At 44.7% G+C, this 26,263-nt stretch overlaps 1 protein-coding gene across 1 annotated transcript in view; it reads left to right on the top strand.

The window, feature by feature from the left end:
- Positions 1 to 26,263, top strand: part of LOC144763913 (cysteine-rich secretory protein 2-like) — a 387,595-nt gene that overhangs the window by 268,928 nt on the left and 92,404 nt on the right. The window contains exon 5 of the mRNA XM_078649947.1: positions 13,209 to 13,357. Coding sequence (XP_078506073.1) covers positions 13,209 to 13,357 — 149 coding nt within the window. The remainder of the gene's footprint in view (positions 1 to 13,208; positions 13,358 to 26,263) is intronic.

Below are 26,263 nucleotides of genomic sequence, written 5' to 3'. Positions count from 1 at the left end.
TTATGGATGTAATTTGGATGACTCTTACGTCCTAGATTACATGAATACCGAGCTGGTGCTGTAGCCAACACCGATTATTGTCTGCGGGGATCTGAACATAAACTTGAGTATCGGACAAGAGGGGTCAGACTTTGGCCATTATTCTGGCAGGAAGCCCAGGGTTTATCATGCACTCCAGCATCTGAAATTGAACCAGTGCCTGGTAGATATCTGGCAGAAGTGTAAGGCCCTAGATCCTGGGTACACATTTTTCTCTGCTTAGCACAAGAAGCATGTCAGATTGGATTAATATTTTTTCCCTTCTGCAAGTCTGATCAGTGGGATGCAAATTGAAAAATATCCACGGATTCTGTTGGATCACTTCCCGCTAGTGATTGAAATATCTTCTCTCTGTTGTTAAAGGTCTCCACAGACTTGGGCATATTTCCAATATTTTAGCACAGGGCAGCGCCGCAAGCCTTCTAGCTGCGCTGCCCTACGTCAAAGGAAAATGCCAGGAATGCACCATACCTACAAGACACAGCACATTCCTGATTTTTCTGCCAGCACTGGTTCACAAATTGCAGCCGAGTGCCAACACAGACACCCTTGCGCCATGGTGCAGGTGGGTCTGTGTTGTTGGCATGATTATTTTTATGCAGGAGAGGACACCTTACTGCACAAAAACAATCAAAGGAGGCATTTTCCTCATTCTATGTGTGCTGCAGAATGTATCACACGTGGAAAGAGGAAAAAGCAAAGAACAATCTAAACATTTCTCCATGTTACACTTGCTTTGGGAAGGCATTCGTGTTGGCGCTGCCCCAGATATATGCTATGTTGTAAGTCTGGGCAGAGTAGTTTCATCTGGTCTTATAGTAAGGCAGAAAGGGCTTTAAAGTATGGGATGCTTCCCAAGGTTAGAGGAGGAAGGCTGTTCCAAATTTTTTGTTCTGTCAGTGGGTTGCCGCCGTACAATATATGAATATCTTAGTTGGGGGCCAGCAAACTGACTAAAATGCGATGGAAACAACACTTTCCATTTATGAACTGCTACTAGGTGATGAGGCTAAGGCCCTTTTCCTAAAAATGGTAGCACCAAGATACTACAAAAAAGTGACAAGACTCGACAGATGTCCTTTAAGACATGAGGGCGGGTAGTGGTCAGGAAGAAGTTCGACATTGGGAGATTTAATTTGTATACCCTCATTTGGTGGTCCCCGCTCTTACCTATGATCTTTCATGATGCTTATTGTGCTAGATGGAAAGCTTAAGTGATAGAGAAACTAGACGACCTTTTGGATAACAATAATGTATTTTGGGGAGCTACTACTGGAGTTTGGTCTTGAAAAGAAAGACTTTTTAAAATACTTAAAATTCAGGATTTTATTGGTTAGAACGTGTGGCAGAGATATTGGATTCAGCAAGGAAACACTACTTGAGCCACTGCCCTATTCCGTGGGCTGCTAGATATCTCAGATATATGGGTATCTGTGGGGCAGTATGCCTGATGTCCTTGAGAAGCAGTCAGTCAACTGGCTAAGAAGATTAGGGGCTACAGATGCTAGCTTTTGGAGTCATTAGAACCTGGGCATAGGTTGATATCCGCGGGTCTGCAGGCAAAGCATTTTAAAACTATCTTTAGTTTGTATTATACTCATGCCAAAATAGTGAGCTGATATTTTTGCCCGCAATGTCAGAGTTTGTAGTTAGACTTAATCCACAGGTTTTTTAACTGTAAGAACCTAGACTCTAAAACAAGAGATTTCCCGCTTTTAGTGGATTGTCTTACACATAGAAGTGGTATTAATGGCGCAACTAATGCTTTTGGGAGTTCATGACAATGCCGGTTGGAGTGAGGGGCAGTTCTTTGTGTTTATCAATGGTGGTAGCCTGTGTCTGCATTGCTACAGCTTGGTTTGAGTCTGATACCCCCACATTTCATCAGTGGTTGGCTAGACTGCTCTCAATGTTTCATCTAGTGGACAGCCTATATACCTAAAAGAGCAGAAAGGGAAAAAAATATGAGCCTCTCTAGATGATTGGTCACGAGGATGGCTTAATTAGTATTACAAGGGGTTTTCAATTCTTCTCATCCGTTTCCTCTGGACAATTTAAATTATTTCTGGCATTGTTTGTTGAAGTGATTTATAGAAATGGCATACATTTTCAAGTTGAACCCCTGGGCTCCTATAGCTTTAGCAATGATGATTTTTGATATGAGCAGTATGATAATGTACTATTTGGGAATCAGTTAACCTGATATTATGAATTGACTATCGGATGTTGTTTTTTTGCCTAATGTAGATAGATGTATGGTGTTGTATGTTCTCTCTCAGTTTCCGGTATACTGAAATTAATTCTAAATAATTATGACTTCTCTTGTGAAAATCTATAAAAATATTGTTTTAAAAGAGTAATTTTGCAATTAAAAAGAGAGAGAGGGGATACTAGAATAGCTAGTTCGTTTCCCCTGGGGTTAAATAAGTAAACAACAAGAACTAGCTATTAGGGTAGTGTTTGCATGCTATGGGGCCCATTACGATGTCGGGCGGATTGCCTCCGCCAGGCTGGCGGCAGCCACAGCCGGCCTGGCGGAGGCAATCCGCCCGACATCCACACTAGGTTTCGCCCTCGCCATATTAGTATGGCGGGGGGACCTCGGAGGACGGAAAGACCGTCCGCCGCTTTTCCGCCCCGGTCCCCTTGCGGCTGGGGCGGAAAAGGAATAATATGGTGGGCGGTGTCTTTCAGACACCGCCAGCCATATTATGATGGGCGTCCGTAGGTGCCTTTCCGCGGCGATAATGCCGCCAAGGAAAGGCATGGGGTCTTCACTCTGGGGGCCCCCTGCGGGCCCCCAGAATGAACGAGAGGTGGGGGGTGCACATTGGGGGTACCTGTGGTACCCCCATTTATTTGCATTTACAAAGCAGCAGGCACTGCGCGGTGCCTGCCGCTGTACAAATGCAAATGCTGTAATGCATTTTTAGAATTGTGGCGGGCGGTGCAGAGAGCACCGCCCGCCACAATGCTAAAAATACAGGATGTGCCTGCCACTGTGGCGGGCACATCCTAATACCCCCCACGGGACCCCCACCCTTATGGTGGGCGGTCCCTATTACCACGAGGATGGCGGGCGGGCAAAGTCCGCCCACCATTCTAATGACGCCCTATGTGTTTAGAATGGGAAACCATTTGGTTTGTTAGGAAGGCCCTCACCCACCAGCCTAGTTGGTGGCATGCTTCATCATCGGGCCCCACCCGAGGCACCGAGTGCGCCTCAGGTGTGCTGCAACGCCAGGCTACTGCGGAGCGGGTTTTTGGAACGTGAGTGTGCTGTGCTGATGTGCTGCGTGAGGTTTAAAATGCTGTCCTTGGAGACCCAAAGCAGTAAGTTTATTGGTGGGCCCCAGGCAGAAAATAAAAACAAAGGCTAAGGACGTGTATGGGTAGACTTATGGTCTCTCACGTCCAGTGATGTCGACTAGTTTCAGCCAGGCCTTCTATTTAAACTGGCTTTCATCAGGACCTTTTATGTGTGGGTGTATTTACAGGGATATATATGATTCAGTACCCTGAATGTGTAGCACACGCTAAGGTGCTCTATGTGTGAGAGGTGTTTCATCTCAGTTCATACCTGTAAGGAAAAGGAAGGACAGGACAAACAGAAAGAACACATATTGTTTAAAACACGCAAATTGTTAAACCACATGTATCGTGGCAGGGCGCCTAGTGCCTAAAAGTGAGCGAATAAGGCACGGGTGCCCGGCGCTCGTGGCGAAACATGGTAAATGCCGGTTTCGTGAAATATGCGGTAATAGTGCTAATATCTAAATGCGGCATATTGTGGTGAAATTGCGGCGAGAGAAAGATGCACTTTTGTTGGTAATGTTGTGCTTACTCCTATCTACAGGGGACAAACTACCAGGATCTCCTGCCGGTAGGTCGGGACTCTATGCACTCTTAAAAGTTAAAAGACAAAAAAGAAAGGGTATGAGTAGTTTTGGCTAAGTGCTACGAGCAGTAATGTCCTGCTCGCACAGTCACGGCCAGAGGCAGCGCGACTGGCGGCTGTACCGTGAGCTTGGCAAAGCCTTCCCACTTACTTGCTATGGTCTCCTGACCCGCTGAAACACCTGTCGTCCGGCCGAGGGATCCGTAGGAACTGAGCTCCCGTGGCCGGCATGTTAGATACCCAGTGCTGGATGCAGGTGTTGCTCGTTAGAAGCTGGGTGGGGCTTGTGTGAGTAGCATTTCCTCAGTTGTGATTGGTGCGCTCCTAGTGAGCGTGTCTCAATGTGAGCAGCGTCTGTAAAGGAAACATAGAAGACATACTCTCGAGCCCTACTGCACCAGAACTATGATGGTAAAAGAGTTCAAGACATTTTCCCTACTATTTTAAAGGTTTTGTTAAAAACAGCAAGGGGTCTTCACTAATATTCAGTGATATACTAAAACAATATGAGTGGCGGTAAAATGGATGCCTGGTGCTGTCTGGACAAAATTATGCGTAGACAACAATACGCTTGGACTTGCCAGCGAATCTGAATGTGGCGCCCATAATGTTATGGTATGAATGTGGCTGGGCCAATAAAAGGCGTGTGTGTGTTGGTAAGCGCATGGTGATAAAAGACGGGGTTGTCACTACATGCTGTTTAGGGGGTATTTTACCAAGAAGGGTTGCCAGAACCATATAAAATGGTAAACAGACGTGTGGTGCTATCTGGGCAAGGATGCGTGGGCTTGCTGGTGGATGTCCTGTGCCTGAGTATGGCGTCCATAATGTTGGGCCATTACAGGTGCGTGTACGCTGGTAAGCGCGTACCGGCCATGGTTGCCGCCTCATGATGTATTGTATTAGCTACAGCTTTGTAGGGGGGGAGTGATGCCACCTGAGGTGCTAGTCATGTCCCATGCAAGGGATGTGTGGCTATCATAAGGCCAAGTACTGGTGATTCAGCATGTACTGGCCAGGTGTCTAAGGTACCAAGGGGTGCCCACGGGGTCAAAGTCTTGTTATCGATAGGCATCCTGTCACTTGTTTAGGCTATTCCACTGAATATTGTCATTGAGGCCTTCAAGGTGAGTGGATAATCTGTAAATCCAGCGTTGTTCTTTCAGTAATATATTTTTCTCATTGTCTGTCGGTTGGACATGAATTTGCTCAATTACTGTTCACCGTATGTCATTAGGTGTGTGCCATGTTTGGAGGAAATGGTCCATGAGTTTGCTGTTAGTTTTTTTACACCGGATAGTGCTTCGGTGTTCGGTGATACGTGTATGCACTTTCCTTGTGGTCATTCCCACGTATCTCAATTGGCATGGACATACAGTTAGATATATAAGGTTTACCGAATTGCAATTGGTATATTTCAATTGGTGCCATGTTCTCCCTGGTTCCAGGTCTAGGGTCTTGCTGGGCTGAGTGAGATGACAGACGCTGCAGTCACCGCAGGGGTAGTGACCTGTGACTCTGGGTAGCCCCCATGTGGTGTGTATTGTGAGGGTTGTGGTAGGTTTACTTTACTTAGGTCGTGTGGCCACTAGTTGATCCCTTATGCTGCTGGATTTCTTGTAGGCAAAAAGAGGTTGTTCCCATTTGCGATTTCTAATTTTCAAGATCCTCCAGTTCTTTCTGATTATCTAGCAACTTGGGTGGAAATGCTGTTATAGGTTGTGACACAAGTGAGTGGGGGGGTATCTTTCATTCTATCTGGTGTCTCCAATAGAGCCTCTCGGTGTTGGTTTTTTGCACGTTTTTTGGTGTTTTCTATAATTCTCTTTGGGTAGCCACGTTGTTGTAATTTTTTGGCTAGATCACTGGCCTGTTTGTTGTAATACTGTTTGGTGCTGCAATTACACCTGATGCGTAAAAATTGCCCGAAGGGCAGGTATTCCCTGAGTGGACGAGGGTGGAAGCTTCCGAATTAGAGTTATGAGTTCCTAGCCGTCGGTTTTGTAGTAGGTTGTGGTGGCAAGTTTGCCATCTCTGCGTTCAATCAGTAAGTCAAGGGACGGTAATTCTTTGCGGCTGCTGGTGGCGGTGAAATACAGAAACTGGTCTTGCTTGTTCAGCCAGGTGAAGAAGAGGCTCAGTGATTAATCACTGTCATTCCAGATTAGTAGGACTTCGTCGATGTAGTGGCTCCAAAAGGCCATTGAGCCTTTGAACGGGTTGGCGGGTGACAGGATGTGTGTTAGTTCCAGGTTGTAGACGCGGAGTCTGGCCACACTGGGGGCAAAGACGCTGCCCATAGAGGTGCCGTTGGTTTGAAGGTAGTATGTGCTTTCAAATTCAAAATAATTCTCCTTGAGAACTAATCTTGCGCAATCCAGAATGAGCTCTCCGGGTGTTGTGTATTCCCATTGACATCTTGTGAGCGTTTCCTCAAGTACTTGGGTAAGCTACTGTACAGGCTCTCGACGTCCAGGCTTACTAGTAGTTGGGTAGTCAGGTCAAAATCCATTTCCGGGATTACTGACAGCAGGTGTTTAGTGTCCTTGATGTATGTGGATGCAGCCTGTACAAGGGGATTAAGGAACAGCAGCCGCAGACCTAAACCAAATTTCAAAGCAAGAGGCAACTTTCCTCTGTAAAACTAACCCAAAAGTTCCGTACTTTTATACGGTGCCTAACATCCATAAACCGACACAACCACCTCCGGGCCGCCCAATAGTTTCAGGCATCAACTCACTCCTTGAACCCCTGTCAAGGTTCTGTGATTTTTTTCCTTAATCCCCTTGTACAGGCTGTATCCACATACATCAAGGACACTAAACACCTGCTGTCACTAATCTCGGAAATGGATTTTGACCCGACTACCCAACTATGAGTCAGCCTGGATGTCGAGAGCCTGTATGCTAGCTTACCCCAGGATGCCACACTCAAAGTACTTGAGGAAATGCTCACAAGATGCCAATGGGAATACACAACACCCAGAGAGTTCATTCTGGATTGCACAAGATTAGCTCTCAAGGAGAACTATTTTGAATTCGAAGGCACATACTACCTTCAAGCCAATGGCACCTCTATGGGCAGCGTCTTTGCCCCCAGTGTGGCCGGACTCTACGTCTACAACCTGGAACTAACACACATCCTGTAAACCGCCAACCCGTTCAAAGGCTCAATGGCCTTTTGGCGCCGCGACATTGAAGGCGTCCTACTAATCTGGAATGACAGTGAGGAAGCACTGAGCCTTCTCCTCTCCTGGCTGAACAAGCAAGACCAGTTCCTGAGCTTCACCGCCACCAGCAGCCGCAAAGAATTACCATTCCTTGACTTACTGATTGAACCCAGAGATGGCAAACTTGCCACCACAACCTACTACAAACCGACGGCTAGGAACTCATTACTCCAATTCGAAAGCTTTCAATTTTTACGCATCAGGCATAATTGCAGCACCAGACAGGATTACAACAAACAGGCCAGTGATCTAGCCAAGAAATTACAACAACGTGGCTACCCAAAGAGAATTATAGAAAACACCAAAAAAAGTGCAAAAAAACAAAAACGAGAGGCCCTTTTGGAGACACCAGATAGACCGAAAGATACCCTCCCACTTACTTGTGTCACAACCTATAACAGCATTTCCACCCAAGTTGCTAAGATAATCAGAAAGAACTGGAGGATCATCAATACTAGAAACCGCAAATGGGAACAACTTCTTTTTGCCTACAAGAAATCCAGTAGCATAAGGGATCAACAAGTGGCCACACGACCTAAGAAAAGTGAACCTACCACAACCCCCACAATACACACCACATGGGGGCTACCCAGAGTCACAGGTAACTACCCAAGCGGTGACTGCAGCGTCTGTGTTCTCACTCAGCCCAGCAAGACCCTAGACCTGGAACCAGGGAGAACATGGCACCAATTGAAACATACCGATTGCAATTCGGCAAACCCTATATATCTAATTGTATGTCCATCACAATTGAGATTCGTGGGAATGACCACAAGGAAAGTGCGTACACTTATCACGGAACACCGAAGCACTATCCGGTGTAAAAAAACTAACAGCAAACTCATGGACCATTTTCTCCAAACAGGGCACACACCTAATTACATACGGTGGACAGTAATTGAGCAAATTCCTGCCAAACCGACAGACAATGATAAAAATCTATTACTGAAGGAACAACGCTGGATTTGAACTCTTTTACCATCATAGTTCTGGTGCAGTAGGGCTCGAGAGTATGTCTTCTATGTTTCCTTTACAGACGCTGCTCACATTGAGACACGCCACTAGGAGCACACCAATCACAACTGAGGAAACGCTACTCACACAAGCCCCACCCAGCTTCTAACGAGCAACACCTTCATCCAGCACTGGGTATTTAACATGCCGGCCACGGGAGCTCAGTTCCTACGGATCCCTCGGCTGGACGACAGGTGTTTTAGCGGATCAGGAGACCATAGCAAGTAAATGGGAAGGCTTTGCCAAGCTCGCGGTACAGCCACCAGTCGCGCTGCCTCTGGCCGTGACTGTGCTAGCAGGACATTACCCCTCGTAGCACTTAGCCACAACTACTCATACCCTTTCTTTCTTCACTTTTAACTTTTAAGAGTGCATAGAGTCACGACCTACTGGCAGGAGATCCTGGGAGTTTGTTCCCTGTAGAGAGAAGTAAGTACAACATTACCAACAAAGGTGCCTCTTTCTCTCGCCGCAATTTCACCACAATATGCAGCATTTAGATATTAGCACTATTACTGCATATTTCACGAAACCGGCATTTACCACGTTTCGCCACAAGTGCCTTATTCGCTCACTTTTAGGCACAAGGCGCCTTGCCATGATACATGTAGTTTAACAATTTGCGTGTTTTAAACAATATGTGTTCTTTCTGTTTGCCCTGTCCTTCCTTTTCCTTACAGTTATGAACTGAGAGGAAACACCTCTCACGCGTAGAGCATTAGCGTGTGCCACACATTCAGGGTACTGAATCATATATAGCCCTGTAAATACACCCACACATAAAAGGTCCTGATGAAAGTCAGTTTATATAGAAGGCCTGGCTGAAACTAGTCGACCACACTGGACGTGGGAGACCATAAGTCTACCCCTACATGTCCTTAGCCTTTGTTTTTATTTTCTGCCTGGGGCCCAACAATAAACTTACTGCTTTGGGACTCCAAGGACAGCATTTTAAACCTCACGGGGCGCATCAGCACAGCACACTCACGTTCAAAAAACCCGCTCCGCAGTAGCCTGGAGTCGCAGCACACCTGAGGCGCACTCGGTGCCTCGGGTAGGGCCCGATGATGAAGCATGTTACCAACTAGGCTGGTGGGTGAGGGCCTTCCTAACAAACTAAATGGTTTCCCATACTAAACACATAGTACGCAAACACTACCCTACTAGCTAGTTCTTGTTGTTTACTCATTAAAAGAGTAATTGTCTAGGACCACACAATAAGGTCAAGTGGAAGCTGGGATCAATGCATGGTATTTTTCCTGGTTTCACTTTGTGCAATTGATTCGTTCCATGGTTATTTCGTTCTCCTTTTAGATCAAACCCTAATGCTTTATGTTAAATTATTTGAGGCCATAAATCAGTGCACTGTGTTCAATATAGCTGGATTTTGCATCTTAGAAATATATTGGAGAATGTAGTGTGACCAGAGGGTGGTATTTTAATGAAAAAGCTAGAATGAAAACCAGATAATGTACTGTTCGTCAGTGCATTGAGACTGCTCACAAAGCTTAAAATGTTTATACCGTGTCATTCATTCTTTACTGAATTCATGCTCCTCATCCACACAACTATTCATTCATTCATTATGCTATGCAGCCAGGTCTCCACTCTCCATCCAATCATAAATTGGGCATGGTCCTATAAGGAAAAAATGTGTTGTAAAACGTATTTTTATTTGTATTATGATTAAAAAAGTGTCTTGGTGGTGGAACAAACTCCCTTACAGTGGTCAGGCTTGTTTGCTGTGTGCTGTACGAGGGCAGTGTCAGTGCTTAATTTGAGCGGGTGGTTGCAGGTGGAGCCGACCGGGACTTAGACTTGGGGATCAGCACCTATTTGTTGCTCAACAGACTTTAACCCTGAGCAATAGAGAGAATGATAAAAATGGGGGAAACAAGGATAAAGGGAAGCAAGGGAAAACAGAGAAAAAGAAAGGAAGCAGGTTTGAAAAAGAACCCTAAAAGTGGGATAAAGAGATGGGGAGAGTCTGGTGTTAATAAAAGAGGCATGAAGTGGAGTCAAAACTACATAGCCCCATCACTTAAAGAGCCAGCCGCAGACTTCTCAGCAAAACTATGGGCCCCCTCCTTATTCTCTTACAAATTAAGCACTGGCAGATCTGACAAATTGAGTCAGTGTTGCTTTTGATTCCTAGGGGCATATTTACAAGTCCCTTCGCCACAGAAACATCACTTTTTATGGCGTACCTATGGGGATAGGGTCTTCGTCTCACTTACAAGGCAGCGTTAAGCCACTTAACATGGCTTAACGTCACCTTGTAAATAATGCCCCCTTTCACGCTACACTTAGCCTGAAAGGGGTGGGCAATGAATTTTGCGGTGGGCGTTGCGCCGCAACACCCATTGGTTTTGACACTGCCCCCTATTTACAAAATAACATAAATAAAAGACAGTGCCAAAATTAAGACCAGGGAAAACCTGGTCTTAACATGGCGAAACGAGGAGGAATGCTTTATTTCTCCTCGTTTTTCCTGTTTCTATGTGTGCTGCATTATATATAATGGAATAATCTATAGAACAGCTGTGCGCTTTATAAGTGCCATTTGATTTGATCTGATTGTTTTATTTGTGTGTTCTGATTCATAGAAAGGGCTGCCATAGACAGAGAGACCATGTTTTGCTATACACGAGAAAAACAAGACATCATCCTGCAAGTGGAAGACATGCTTTTGATTCACATCTTGCCAATCATAAACTGGCTTTTAGCTATGCAAGGATTGGTAACCACAACTACAACACACTGTACGCTTGTTCACATCCCTTTGAACTGTGCAACAGACGCAGTCAATGTTGGTCTGGTCTTTCGGGAAGTCTGGCAGTACCAGATGGGCCATCTAGAAAAGACCAGTGTGTGCAGGGGCGACTTCTCCACTAAGCCGGTTGACCGTTGCCCCACTTATAGGAAGAAGATGAAAAATAAAATGATAATAAAACCCTTTTATTTTTTATTGACTTGGCTGAGTTTGCAGAGTCTGCGAGACTGTGGTGGGATGGGCCAGGTCTCAGTCATCAGCAGGGGGAGCAGGAGCTGTGGGCACTGAAAGTGCACATGTCTGCATGCGCACTTGGATATCTCCAGGCTATTCATTTGAGGTATCTGCAGGACTCTGGAGCACAGTCTCCCAGTCCCTGCTGGAGCATGAAACAGTCCCGCACTGCCCAATCCCAGCACTTCTCTCTTGCTGTGAGTAATAGCATGAGAGAAGCGTTGGGATTGTGTGGGGAGCTGGGAGCATGTGCTCATGGGAACAACTGCAGATCTGGGAGCAGAGATCGGTGCTGGAGAAGAAGGTAAGAGTATGTTTATTTTTTATTTATTTGACCAGCACTGCCACCCCCATTGAGAAATAGGGAGCAACCGACATTGAGTGTTTGTTTTTTTTTGGTCCCGCCACAGCCCACACTGGTCCTTTCAAGGTGGCCCATCTGGCAGTGGAGAGACTGACCGAGTGGCTGAAATATGACTCCAAAACTGGTTAGTCGGGTCCGGACTTGCCATAATGGGCGTCAGGCATTTCACCGGAAGGCTGGAAAGGTGAGGGCCATTTTTGTAGCGGTGGGTTTTGTTACTGGGGGCGGTTTTGCAGTGGTGCTGAAATATTGGCCCCAGAAACAAAAGCAGCAGTGTACACTTGCTCACTCCCCACCCCCCACACACACCCCAGCCCTCCGCGTGGTTTCCCATTCCAGCCCTGGTTGTAGTGGTGGAAGAAGCTGCACTAGTGATTTGTCTAACCTACCTATCCGCTCTGTGTGTGAAATCTTTTAGAGAAGCTCTGAAGCTACTGAACTTATCGTCTGATACCGTTTTTAACTGTCATACTGTTGGTGACTTCCCATTTCTTTTTGCTGGACCATATTTGGCCTTTTTGACTTTTTGCATGTGTATTTGTTCATTTCTAAACTACTGACTAGTATGTTGCTTTTAGAGCATCACCTGCACTTTGTCTGTGATCCCATTGCACTGGCTATTTCATAAAGTAGAACCGGTGGGGCGGTTGTGGTTTCTCCAGCTTTTGATTTGATTAGTTGTCCTTAACCAAAATAAATAGTGCTCCTTTTTTACGAATCGCCTCATTGCACCTTACTAACAACAAAATCATTTTATTGACTATTTTGTCTGAATTTTGTCTGCACTTGGCACTTTAGTGGACTAGGTTCGCTTGGGAGTTGAGAGCTGCTTGTGGTATTGATTGATTATGTTGTCCTATGATTTTAGAGCAGTGGTATTGGCTTTTTATAAAAAATATTGTTATGGTTTTAAATAACTTGACACAATAAAGTTTATCTAACTATCCATCCATCCATCCATCCATCCATCCATCCATCCATCCATCCATCCATCCATGGCATTTTGCCCACACTGCTCCCATGCGTTCTTCTGCCAGTCTTGCATCCCGGCTCACATGAGCAGCAACAGGAGCCATGCAAGGGTTTGGGACATGCCTTCCTCAGAGGGTTGGTAGCACTCCATCCCAGCACATGCAGGGGGGAAGCATCAGATAGCAGGCAAGAAACTACAAAGTTTCTCATAAAACAAGCAGTTGCAAAGAGCATCGAGGTGTCAGAATCTGAAGAGACTGTTAAGAGCTTCAGCAGACTGACACAAAAATGCACCCAGACCCAAAAAGCGATCCAGTGAAGTGACCTCAACCTCTCCTCTGTTCTTGACAAAAGGTACTTGGCTGCACCAAAGCTAAAAACAAAAGAAGCCACACAGAAAGTAAATTGAAATGCACAGAGGTCAGGAAAATGTAGAAACACAGTCCAAGCTTTCAGGTGATTGCGAGAAGGCACAGGCTGTGACGTATGAATCCCTACCCCTAAGAGTCATGATTCAGCCCTATATGGCCGCCCCTCCCCGTTTCTCTAAGGCTTCAACTACGGCACCTATGTTGAACAATGCATTGTATACATTAAATTCACTCCAGATTATGAATGGAAATGTACACTGGTGGTAGCAGAGGTAAACCTTGCGTGCTTTTGATGAACATTGTCTTGTTTTCAGCTTCCATCTGTGGGGAGAACCTCGCTAAGGCAGGCGGAATATCTTTGTCGTGGGGCGGTTGTATCCAAGTGTGGTTCGACGAGGCCAAGGATTTCAAGTACGGCACTGGTGCGGCACGAGAAGGGGCAGCGGTTGGCCATTACACCCAGGTATACAAACGGGATGCTCTTTATTTATTTCTCTTATGGACTAACTTTGACCTGTTCTTTCGTCAAAAAAATGTAAGCCAAATTGACTTAAAATAAAAACCCTAAGAACAAGTGCTTAGTATTGCAATGTGTTTTACCAGTTAATAATGGCCCTATATTCTGTATTTCATTAGAAGCACACCAAAATACAATATAAAAATAGATATGATCGGGTTTAAAGAACAAAGGGGCATATTTACAAGCCCCTGTCACCACAGGAACAACTTTTTGTGATGTTCCTTTGGCGATGTGTGCTCCGCCTTATTTACAAGGCAGCTCTAAGCCACTTAACATGACTTAACGCTGCCTTGTAAATAAGGCCCCCTTTCACGCTGTATGTAGCATGAAAGGGGAGGGCAATGGGTGTTGTGGTGGCCGTTCCACTGCAACACCCATTGATTTTGACGCTGCCCCCTATTTACAAGGAAAGCGTAAATAGGAGGCAGCGGCAAAAGTAAGACCAGAGAAAACCTGGTCTTAAACAGGCAAAACGAGGAAACATTTTCATCTCTCCTTGTTTTTGCTGTTTCTATGTGTGCTGCGTTGTGCCGCACACATAGAAACAGCAAAAGCCCATTGATTGTTTATGTGCAGGAATTTGTCCCTTCCTGCACATAAACATTCATTGAAAAAAAATGACATGATGTAACTTCTATGTGTGCTGCTTTAAGCAGCACACATAGAAGTGTCAAAACACCATTTAAAGATTGATTATGTGCAGGAAGGGACACCTCCCTGCACATAATCAATCTACCCCTCAATGCAGACACCCATGCACAATGGTGCAAGGGTGCCTGCGTTGGCGCTAGGCTCCTAAATTTAGGGAGAAACATAGGCTGAACCATATTGTTGTAAATATGGTGCAGCCCTGTGTTTCAGAAGTGGCGTAGCGTGACGTTAAGCCATGAAGGCTAACACCACACTCCGCCCCTTCATTGTGAATACGCCCCCAAAGTTTTAGAACTCGTGTAGAACTTTGGGTGTGTCAGTGCATATTACTGTGGAACAGCACACCATTGATGGATGGACTTTTCTGATTCATAAAATGTTTAATCAAAAACCCCTCCAAGCTAATGTATGGAAAATGTGCATGTGTGAACAGTCCAATAAAAAGTGTACACAAATGGTCAGATCAGAGGCCAGTTCATTTAATTTATAATGAACACTGGCATACAGCACCAAATTTCCAACACTGCAGTCACCTGTGTGAAGCAGTCTTCTTTTACAATAATGACTGTACTCTGACATCTAATTAGAACATAAACCAGCTAGAAACAAATGTGTACCGATCACCCTGCCACCACATGTTACAACCAGGTGTTAGTCAGAGCATCAAGGAGCTGTTCCGAAGGCTAGTATACTCACTGCATGTTAAATTCCAAGCTGAATGTCAGAAAGGCCATGAAATATGAGAATAAACGTTCATTCACTTGATACATGTTTATTGTTGATATCCTGAAGTGGGAGGGGGCAGAGGTGTCATTACAGTGGTGGCTGGCATCTACAGGGAGGTGGGGGAGGGCACAGACGTGCACATTTTTTTTTACAAATGTATAAAAATAAATGGGCGCACACAAATATAATTCAAATATGTTAAAAAATAAATGTATCTCTCTACAGGACCTCCTCACTCCAGATCTCGTCATAACTGTAGTGCAGGTCCCAGCAACTCCCTTGACCAATCATGGCACTGCTCTCACCGGCCTGTCTCGGCCTGTCTCGGCGCTCCACAGTGCTCTGGCAGCCTGCACTTGCTCTAACCCAACTGTCTCAAGACATCTGGGTTTTGAGGTTTCAAAGTGTGCATGTCTGGCTGTCTATCACAGCCAGCCTAAGGGACAAGTGCACTTTGAAAAGTGCACATACAGCCCACCCTCCTTTTTGCTGCTGCTCACACTAAGCACAGCCCTTTCCCGACTCTCTGTTTGGGACAGCAGGCTGAAAAATCAAATGGTAATGAATTACCATTTTTTTAAAATCGCGTGGCTTGGAGGCATTTAAGTGGGGCGACGCTCCACCGCTCCAACAGAGGAGCTTCCCCTGTGTCATTATTCCCATGGCCTGTGCTTTGGGCCCGTACTTGTGCTTTAAAGGTTTATATGTAGATTTTAACGCAAAGTTGCACTATTTATTAATGACACGCCGGTTACCATGGTTAATACCATAAGATGACACCAGAAGCTGCATCTCCTTTTACTTTCCCGGAAGGACATTTTTAAGTGAGGCATTAGAAAATACCTTTTGATTTTAATAAAATCTAATTAATAGTGTAATTTCCGCCCTCTTTCAGTCAGACCTCTCCACCCATTGGTCTGTTGTTGTGTCATTCACATTTTTCTTCCATCTATTACAGCATACAGCGAGGGCCAATGGGTGAGCCCAAGTCAGCCACTGCATAACTTCACTGTGAGTGACACAATTCGGCCCTTTCACAAGGAGCAAATCGACACACCAAGTAGCTTCACTCAATGACTTTTAGCCTGTTTTTTTTTCTTTTTTAGAAGATTGATGACGGCTGGCAGCTTCCCCAACAATGAAGGTTTGCAATAACTATGACAGAACAAAATTAGCATTGCTAAAGCCAAAAGGCAGGCATCCAAGGACTGACTTATTGGTTTTGTCAATGCTTCTTTTATTTTAGGTCTGACCTTTTGATTGCAATAAAATGATATGTATAATATGCTTACTTAAAAGGCCTTTCATCTAGTCCTCATCATCTATTGATCTGCTATTGTGCCATTCACATTTTTCTTCTGCCCACTATAGCCACGGTACGGGGCAGTGGTTCAGAACACTTCAGCCACTGGCTTGCTTCACTGTGAGCAATGGTATTCTGCCTCTCAGAAGGAGTACACACACACACACAAAGTAGTTATCTTAAGACTACTATGGCAGTATGTGCTCTTAAAGACAAAACACTTACTTTTACTTTTAGACAGTTTTTATTCTGAGATTGATAAGGGCCCGGCAGCTTTTTTAACAATTAAGTTTAGCAATACCTATGTAAAAAAAAAAAAGCAATTTACATTTTAAAAATGTTTTATTTATATGTTTACTTAGAGGGATTTTTCTACATCCCTTTTTATCCATTAGTCTGTTATTGTGTCACCCACATCTTCCACTAACTACATCATAATGTATGAGGCAGTGGTTCAGCCCACTCCAGCCACTGCGTAGCTTAATTCTTAGGGCCTGATTCTGATGCAGTTAGGAAATCTTCCCGATCTAATCGGTTTGGAAATGGTTTCCGACCGACTCGGATCAGGAGAGTACGACCGGCCGAGTATGATGCATCCCGATGCTTCCAGATACGTTTTGGTTGGACTCTGATTGACTTCTATGGAAGCCTATGTTCCTAACCGCATACTAATCTGGCCCTCGGTCTGGAAGGCATGTTCCCGATCTAATTTGGAAGGAACAAATCGTAATCGGCCCTAGGTGGGAATGTTTTCCTAACTGGATCAGAATCAGGCCCTATGTGTGTGAAAGTAATCCTTTTGGCACTGATCTAACCCATTTATTTTGACCGATACCGGTGGTAATTAATACTGACAGTGCCCTGGGTTCTGCTAACAAGACCCAGGGTCAGTGCTCTGATAAAAGATATATGCTAATTAGGTTTAATTACAATGGGTACTGACAACCTACCTGTAAGTCCGTAGTATATGGCAGGGCATGTAGATTTAGAGGCCCAGCAGATTTAATACACTCAAGTGTACACTGCTGTGTTGCCTGCAGTAATTTTAAAAGTCAGGCCAGCTTTGAAAGCTCCTTTTAAATTGAAATTCTATGCAAATTTGACTTTGGATTTAACGGTACCTCCTAAGTATTAAACTACCTTATTTGACATTTATGTCACCCCTAAGGTCTACCAGAGGTGCCCTCAGGGTAGGGTCACATGTAAAAATAAGCAGCAACATTTTAAAAGATGTTTTATATGCCCTGGTGAGGGGAAAACCACCAATTTTGATTTTCCCCATTGTATCTTTTTAGCTCCATAGGCTAACGTGGGAATACTGTAATAAAGTGTAACTATTAACATGATTGAGCTAAAATAATATTTCAAGGACTTAAAAGTAGGCCCCGGCGGAGCTGGCGTAGTTTCTCTACGCGGAGTTCCACGGAGTTGGGCATAAACTCCGCTCCGCTCTGCTCCTCCACCCCCTTCAATAAATATTTTAAAATAAAAAAAATTAAGGTAACAATTAAACACATTTACCTTTATCGTGGCGTCTCTGGGCTGCCCTCCTCCGCCTCGCTGTGGTCTCTTTTGCAAACTGAAACCCGTATGTCGTGGGTATGACTGCGTATGCATGCGCAGTCATTCCATGACGTCTGTCTGACGTAGGGAATTCTGCAGGAGAGACCACGGCGAGGAGGAGGTGGGCAGCCCGGGGAAACCACGATAAAGGTAAGGGTGTTTTTTACCTTAATTTTTATTTTTCAGAGTTTTGCATAAACTTCACGTTCCCAGCGGAACGCGGAGTATGTGAAAATCTCCAAGCTCCGCCAGCGGAGCAGAGTTCTCTGCCCACACCTACTTAAATGATGAGTAATGATAAATTCAACTTGCCATTTGTGAATTTATCATAACGAGTGCAGAAAAGTTATACACCCTTCTTCTCTGTTAGCTAAAATCCAGCCTTCTAGCAGCCTCTCCTGATTGGCCAGCCCATGACAGGCTTTACCAAATTTACCTGATGAGCTGATACGTGGCCTGCATGTAGACAAAGGATATCTGGTGGGGGGAGAGCTGCAGCTGCAAAGAGCAGGGCAGGAAGGGGCTGGGTAAATAACTGTTCTTCAAAGAGAGCAGGACAGTGAGGATGCATGCCAGGCCTATCCCCTCTTTCTATAACTTCCAGATCAATGGTAGCCCCAGGAAAGGAATTTTTGGAGGTCCTGATTGGGAGTGTTAAGGGAAATGAGCCACACCAGTGGGTTGGCTTAACCACATCTTAACCCCAAGGAGAAAGTATTTCGATCTTGAACTTTACAGTACAGTGCTTTAAGGGAAAATAATATGCTACACGTTAGAGAAAGCACCAATAGAACTGCACTCTGAATGACTGCACCGGCTAGACACTAAGGAACTACAGCCCTAAGGACTTTGAATTTCTTCCAAAAGAGGAGTGGAACACCTGAAAGCAACAGGTTAAAATTGAGCTGCTCCAGAAGGTGAACGACCCAACATCGAGAGTCAAGACGACTACGTTGAACCGCGAGCCGGCCTGGATTTCAGGTTTGTTCAGCTGAAAGCTCTGGAGCTCAAGACTTCCAGGAGTTGACCAGCGGCTCCCACTGAACCAAACTGATGAAGCAGCTGTGAATCCGGCCTGCTCGACATCGAGAGAAAATTCTCCAGAAAAGTTTCTAAGTGCGAAGGTAAAAGTTTGACTGAGGCCTCCCACTTAGTGTATTCGACCAGGGCTCCATTGCGGTCTGCCTCAAACTTTGACTTTGTCCCAGTCAAGCGTGACCAGATGCCACAATCTGGCACTATTGTGTTTTTAAACACTAGAAAGTGCTTATTATTTAGAAATTCATACCTCCGGTTCCCTACATTGGATATTTGTCATTTTGGTGTTATTGTAAAGATACAAATATATCCTATCTTTATAAATTGGTGTTGGATATTTATTGTATGTTGTGTCTTAGTTATTTATTATATTTGTGTTTTTAAATGCTTTACACAACTGGTTTCCAAGTTAAGCCTGCCTACTCGCTGCCAGCTACCAAGGGCTGAGCAAGAGAATAATTTATTGAGATCTTGACTGAGCCTTATATTGTGTTGGTGGCATTTTGCTAGTGTTATGTGCAAACGTATCCCAAGCAGATTGCCATTCCTGAGGCGGAAAGCCGGGAATAGGAGCTAAGCTGTTCATTTTTAATTGTGTGTGTTTTTAAACCTACCGCACTCTCTTCACTCACTTGAACTAACACGCATCTCATACCCTCAGCCGATTAGGCGCTATCGGGGAGAGCAGGAAGGAACGCTGCTCATCACTTGTGCCGCCATCTTGGGGGAGAATTTGGGGTGAAGGACTAGTTGTCTTGGCACCACCTGCCCTCACAAGGATAAAAACAGCGCTCGTGCGCACGCGCATACCAAGCAGATTGCCATTCCTGAGGTGGAAAGCCGGGAACAGGAGCTAAGCTGTTCATTTTTAATTGTGTCTGTTTTTAAACCTACCGCACTCTCTTCACTCACTTGCACTAACACGCATCTCATACCCTCAGCCAATTAGGGGCTGTCGGGGAGATCAGGAAGGAACGCTGCTCATCACTTGAGCCGCCATCTTGGGGGAGAATTTTGGGTGGAGGACTAGTTGTCTTGGCACCACCTGCCCTCACATGGATAAAATGATCCTACCAGCCCGGACGTGCAGCGGACGCGCCGCTGGTCCGCCAAAGGCACACCAAAGGCAAGCCTGTCTGTGCCCGTCCGCGCCAGGCTGGGCCCGGGGGCCAGTCCCCCTGCCGAACGGCTACCTACTCCTCGGAGGACCTAAGAAGGCTACATCAGGTAGACCTTCCGCTTTGCCCCGTCACTTACGCTCGCCTCAAACATCTAGGCATTGTTCAGAAGCAGAATACACATCTACGACCCCTGCCTACCGCCCATCGCTATAGTCAGAGGCCCACCCTGGTGCAGGTTAGAGACTCAAGGTTATGCATTTCCTACCTCAATACTCGCTCCCTAGTTAAACATCAATTAGACATCTTTCTTTTCCTCTTATCAGACAAACCTGACATCCTTTTTATTACTGAAACATGGCTTAACGCTGACCCCTCCCCGGACATCCTGGCAGCCCTCCCAGACACTTATTATATTCTGCATGTTGACCAAGCCCCAGGAAAGATGGGAGGGGGAGTGGCGGCCATCATTGACAAAAACCATGTCTTCACCTCCATATCACCCTTAAACCTCCCTGCATCAGATAATCTGATTATTAAACTTGACTCTAAGGCTGGCCCATTAATCTGTGTCTTAATATACAGACCCCCCAATACATGTCCTCATTTCCTCTTGCATTGTGTGATCAGCTGGCAACTGTGGTCACGGACTATGCAAAAATACTCCTACTTTGGTGACCTTAATTATTGGTGCAACGATGACTCTGGCGGCCCCCATGCCAGTGAATTAATGAAACTCCTCTCTGAACTTAATTTCAGTCACCATATCGTCTCCGCTACCCATGTCAAGGGACACACTCTGGACCAAGTGTGGAGCACTAACCTTACCGTCTCCTCACCTATCATATCTCTTTGTATATGGTCCGATTATTTCCTAATTAATTTTAACATCTCTATCCCTACCTGTAGCAAGTCCCCGGTAATTGAAGGGGGTGTTATCAGAAAATGGAGCACCCTTGATAAACAAGCTTTCCTGGACAGCCTGGATATTTCTACTCCTGCAGACAATTTGGATGTAGATCTGGCTGAGGCCAATATTTCGGACTGGCTGCTAGCAGCAAGTAACACACATGCCTCCCTCCAAAAACTTAAAACCGCCCATCGTTTGGAAGCCCAGAAGTGGTTCTCCCATGATTTGAGGGCGCAAAATTTAGACATGCACCAAAAAGAGCGGAAATGGAGACGGGCCTATGACCAGGACGCCAAATTTCTATATTTGGCCGCACGAGCAGACTATAAAAAAGCCATCATCTTAGCTAAAGCCACCTACTTCTCGGAAATAATGGAAAAATAGAAAAATAAATCCAAAGATATCTTCGCAATCGTCAACAAGCTATGTAACACCAAGAGAACCCTCCCTAAACCCGTGGTCACCCAACATCTGTGCAACCCCCTCAACAAATATTTCCTAGATAAAATCACCACCATTAAAGCCAGTATCCCAGTTACCGATTTCAAGTCGGATCCCCCGGTGCTTATACCTAGCACCTGCACCTTCGACCACTTTCCACCCTTAGACGCACACTCTCTACAGGCCTTACTGACCAGGGTAAAATCCGGCTCCCCTAGGGACTGCTGCCCCCGTACATTTTAAAGGAAATCTTTTCGGTCCTCTCATCTCCCATCTTGACCCTCTTCTTAATGAATCCTTGTCCCAGGGCAGGGTTCCTAAAGCCTTTAAGGGGATGTATGACATTACAACGCATGCTTTTACCACGCATGCCTTTACAACGCGGTTTTTACAACGCATGCCTTTACAACGCATAGTGCTTTGGGGCGCTGGATAGTGAATAGTTTAATTTACTATTCCAACTCCAGTCCCCGTGGATAGTAGGGAAGGTGTTGGATAGTAAATTAAACCTATTCCCTATCCTAGAGCCATCCCCAGCGCAATGCGTTGTAATGGTTTGCGTTGTAAAAGTTGCGTCGTAAAGGCACTGCGTGGTAAAAGTTGCGTTGTAAAGGATGTTTCCCCTTTAAGGAGGCAGTGGTTGTCCCCCTTCTGAAAAAGCCGGGAGCAGACCCCCTAATTCTCTCTAACTACAGGCCTATTTCCCTTCTTCCCTATCTGGCTAAAGTCCTTGAAGCGCACGTAACCACTCATCTCTCCAACTTTATAGAGCAGTCCAACTACCTAGACCCTCATCAAGCTGGGTTTCATCCTGCCCATTCCACCGAGACGGTCATCACTGCAGTCATGGATGCCCTTCGAGGTAATGCAGATAAAGGAACCCCACAGGCCCTGGTCTTTCTGGACCTCTCGGCCGTGTTTGACATGGTCGATCATACCATCTTATTATACCGTGTCAAACAGGCCGGCATCTGCGAGTCAGCTTACAGCTGGATCAGGTCCTTCCTTAGTGACTGCACTCAAGCGGTCCGCTTGGCCCCTTTCACTGCTCCCAAACTCCACACTTCCTGTGGGGTCCCTCAGGGTTCCTCACTGTCCCCCCTATTGTTTAATCTATATTTGGTTCCTTTGATTCAGTCCCTGAAAGCATTCAAGGCCATTACGTTTAATTATGCCGATGATCTTCAACTGATCTTCACAATAGATAACTCCCCTGAATCCATCCCGGAGTTCCAGGGCACTAAGCTTCATATCCGTCATTGGATGGATCTTAACCATCTGAAGCTGAATCCCGGTAAGACCGAGTTAGTCCTTAACGGCAATAGTCAAACGTTCTGGGGCCCACACTATTGGCCTCCAGGACTCGGCCCTCCACCTATCCCATCCCCCTCAGTAAAGAGCTTGGGGGTAATCATTGACAAGGACCTCTCCTTAAAAACTCAAGTAGGCACAGTGGTGTCCTCATGTTTCTTTCCGCTCCGTAAGATCAGAAAGATCAGACGGATGCTAACTTATTCAGCCTTGATCCAGGTGGTGATAGCTTTAGCACTATCGCACTTGGACTATGCCAATTCCATCTATTTAGGCCTTCCACTTTTTCTCAGCAAACGTCTCCAATTGGTCCAAAATCAGGCCGCCAGATCGATCCACTAGAAACCACGTTGGCAATCAGCCCGACCTTTGCTAAAAAAACTTCACTGGCTTCCTATCCCCCAACAAGTTGCTTTTAAAACTGCCTGTATCATTTGTAAGTCCCTCCATGGTTGCAGCCCCCAGTTCATTAACAACCTTCTGCCGAGGTACACTTCTTCTCGCAACCTCCGGTCTGCCAACCTCCATCTTCTGGCCACCCCCCCTTTTAAACTTCAACGCCAGAGTGGACGCAGGTTCGCGACTTTAGCTTCCAGATTCTGGAACTCCCTCCCTTTGGAAATCCGTTCCTGTAACAATCTCCTAACTTTTAGGCGATTGCTCAAAACTTGGCTATTCACACAGACCCACGTGTAACTCCTGCTGGGCTCGGCATCTGCTAGTATTAGTGCCATGAAACCTCTGGGTGTACATGCGCTCTCCAAGAAATTGTTAACATAACATAACATAATAATAATCCACCATCCAACAGTTATTGATGGCATTATGCCCTTTCACAAGGAGCACATCCATACACAAAGTATTTGTTCTAAATCCAAGGGACCACTATGGTGATATCTGCTTTTTAAAACGGAAAAATAATTTCACTTCTAGCCAATGTTTTTTTTAGCTAGATGAGGGTCTTCCAACTAAACAATAAAGGTTTGGAAAAACCATGGTAAAACTAAACAAGCCTTGACTATGCCAAAAATCTGATGGCCAATGCCAGGCCCATTGTGTTTGGCAATGCTGGTTTATTAAGGTCTGACATTAGCCAAGAGTATTTCATTTTAGTAAAATCATATATATAAATATTAATTAACTCACGCAGAGACTGAACACAGCAACGAACGAAATACATTTGTTTGTTAAAGTGACCTCGCTTGTTAGAAATTCACCAGCACTGTTCTAAACGGAATCCCTGAACGAGGAATCCTAGTAAAATCCTCAACTAACATACATCACGCTTGTTCCTGAGCATTAACAATTCGCTAAATTTTAGAAACAATTAATATCTACAAAGCATTCAGTATGGAAGAACGTGCAGCTAAAAGAGCAACAGCTGCAGAAAGCTTATTCCAAAAGGGAACCACTAGACAAGATCGGAGGGAGGAACCAAGGAAAGAACTACAACCCACCCCAACCACGGTGAAACAATTATTTGCGCAATTAGAAAAGGTGATGCGCAAGGAGATATCCAGATCATGGGAGATCATCACTCTTGAAAAGTACATTGAGCATAAAATGGTCCCAAGAGGTTTGCGTATTTTCACACTTCCAAATCATCCGGACACCAAACCGGAAATGTTGGAAGAATGGGGAGTAAACAATATGGCATGCTCGCGTAATATGATGTTAATCATTATAAAGTACGCAAGAAAAGATGTAGAAGAATTCCACGACAAAATAAGGGAAATAGAAAATCAGATATTAGCCCTGAAAGAAGACAGTGGAACTCTAAAAAAACTGCGCAATGATATGGAGAAAAATTTGGACAAACACGAAGAGGAAGTACAACTGAGAAAACAAAGAAAATTTCATAGAGATGAAGACGACTACAAATTTGGCACCATTTTGACATTTGCTAAAAAATACGATGTCTTCAAGCAGGAATGGAAATCCTCGGTAGACTTAACAACCACGTTGTCTGGGAGTGAGGTGGAATCAGAGGCCAGTGATGGAGAACAAAGAGTGAATAAGAACATAACTAGGTTCTCTTTTTTAGACGAACTGACATTGTTGTATCAGGAACAACAGGCACCACGAGGAAAACCAAGAAACAGGGGCTATCATAGAAGACCATTGACAAGATGTGCCTATCAATCAAAAGGCCAAAACGCAAAACAAGGAGAGGAAGGAACAAAAGCAAGCGGATACAATTTGAGGAAAAGGAAATGATTCCGAAAATAAACAACAAGAAATCCGCTGACAAAACATCTCCAGATCTGATAATTAACCTCTCAAGATATACACCAACAGATAGTGAGAAAAAACTCCTAAATAAAGGCTTATCATTTTGCCCCGAAGTACACCAAAATATCGTAGATACTAAAATTGACCTCTACAAATATATAAGGAAACTGAAACTTCGAAAACACTTCACGAAGCTCCCGAGACAGACAGCAATGATCTCCAACCAAAAAGAACTAGAATTAAATGAACCAATAAGTGAATTGAACATTGAGGAAATGCCATGTCTGCGCACAGCTTATGAGCTAGCCAATGAAACAACCACCACACAATTGACAGACGCGCAAATGTTAACAGAAATGGATGTAATCACAGGTAAAAGGGGAGCCACTGAGTTCAAGGCCAAGTCCAAGTTCTGTCCAATAATGAACCCAGGTAACAAAATAGATACTTTTTATGAACTAGTGCTGGGAGACCTGGATAAAATGAAACAAACTGAAAATAATAACAGAGAAAATTTGAACAAACAAGAACGCCTGGCCATACAAACCCTGAGAGACAACGTGACAATTGAGATAAAACCAGCCGACAAAGGCGGGAATATAGTAATCATGGAGAAATCAGATTACATTGAAGAAGCAATGCGTCAATTGGGGAATGTTAAAAATTACGAATGCCTATCGAGAGACCCAACACTAACTTACAAGTCAGAACTTGGAACTAAACTGAATGAATGGAAAAATGCAGGACTAATTACAGAGGAAGAAAGGAAGTTCCTTATGGTAGAGCATCCAATTACGCCTACCATATACTTCCTTCCAAAGGTCCATAAGACACACAACAAACCTCCCGGAAGACCTATTATCTCCAGTTGTGGCAGCCTGTATGAAAATATCTGTATGTTGACCATTTTCTATCCCCGATAGTGCCAACCTTGACGTCATATACCAAAGATACAGGGGATTTTTTGCGCATTTTAATGAATACTGAATGGCAACCGACATATCTATTAGTGACAATAGATGTCATCTCTTTATACACCTCGATAGAACATGAAACAGGTTTAAGAGCGGTACAACATTTCTTGCAGCAACGATCAATCAAAGAACGTGAACATTCAAAGATGCTGATTGAAATGATCAAATTATGTCTCTACAACAATGTGTTCCTTTTTGACAAAAAGGTATACATGCAGAAGTGCGGAACCGCCATGGGAGTTTCCTTCTCTCCAAGCTATGCTAACCTCATGATGGGGTGGTGGGAGAGGAGCATAGCTTGGAGAGAGGAAAACGACCATCATATGGCTAATGTAGCACTATGGCTGCGCTTCATTGATGATCTTTTTTTATTATGGAGAGGATCAAGATCTGATTTTCTAATTTTTTTTGATGAGCTGAATACCAATACAGTGGGTCTAAAATTCACATACACTATCAGTAACAAAGAGGTGGAATTCCTGGACACCAAAGTGTATGTAAGCAATAATCAATTACAGACAACACATCGAAAAGAAACAGCCACAAACAGTATACTGCATGGGCGCAGTTTCCACCCGTAGA

Source organism: Lissotriton helveticus, chromosome 6, assembly GCF_964261635.1.
Source record: "Lissotriton helveticus chromosome 6, aLisHel1.1, whole genome shotgun sequence".
NCBI classification, from domain to species: domain Eukaryota; kingdom Metazoa; phylum Chordata; class Amphibia; order Caudata; family Salamandridae; genus Lissotriton; species Lissotriton helveticus.
Note: the sequence above shows the minus strand (reverse complement) of the source record. Positions and strands in the feature narration are given on the sequence as shown.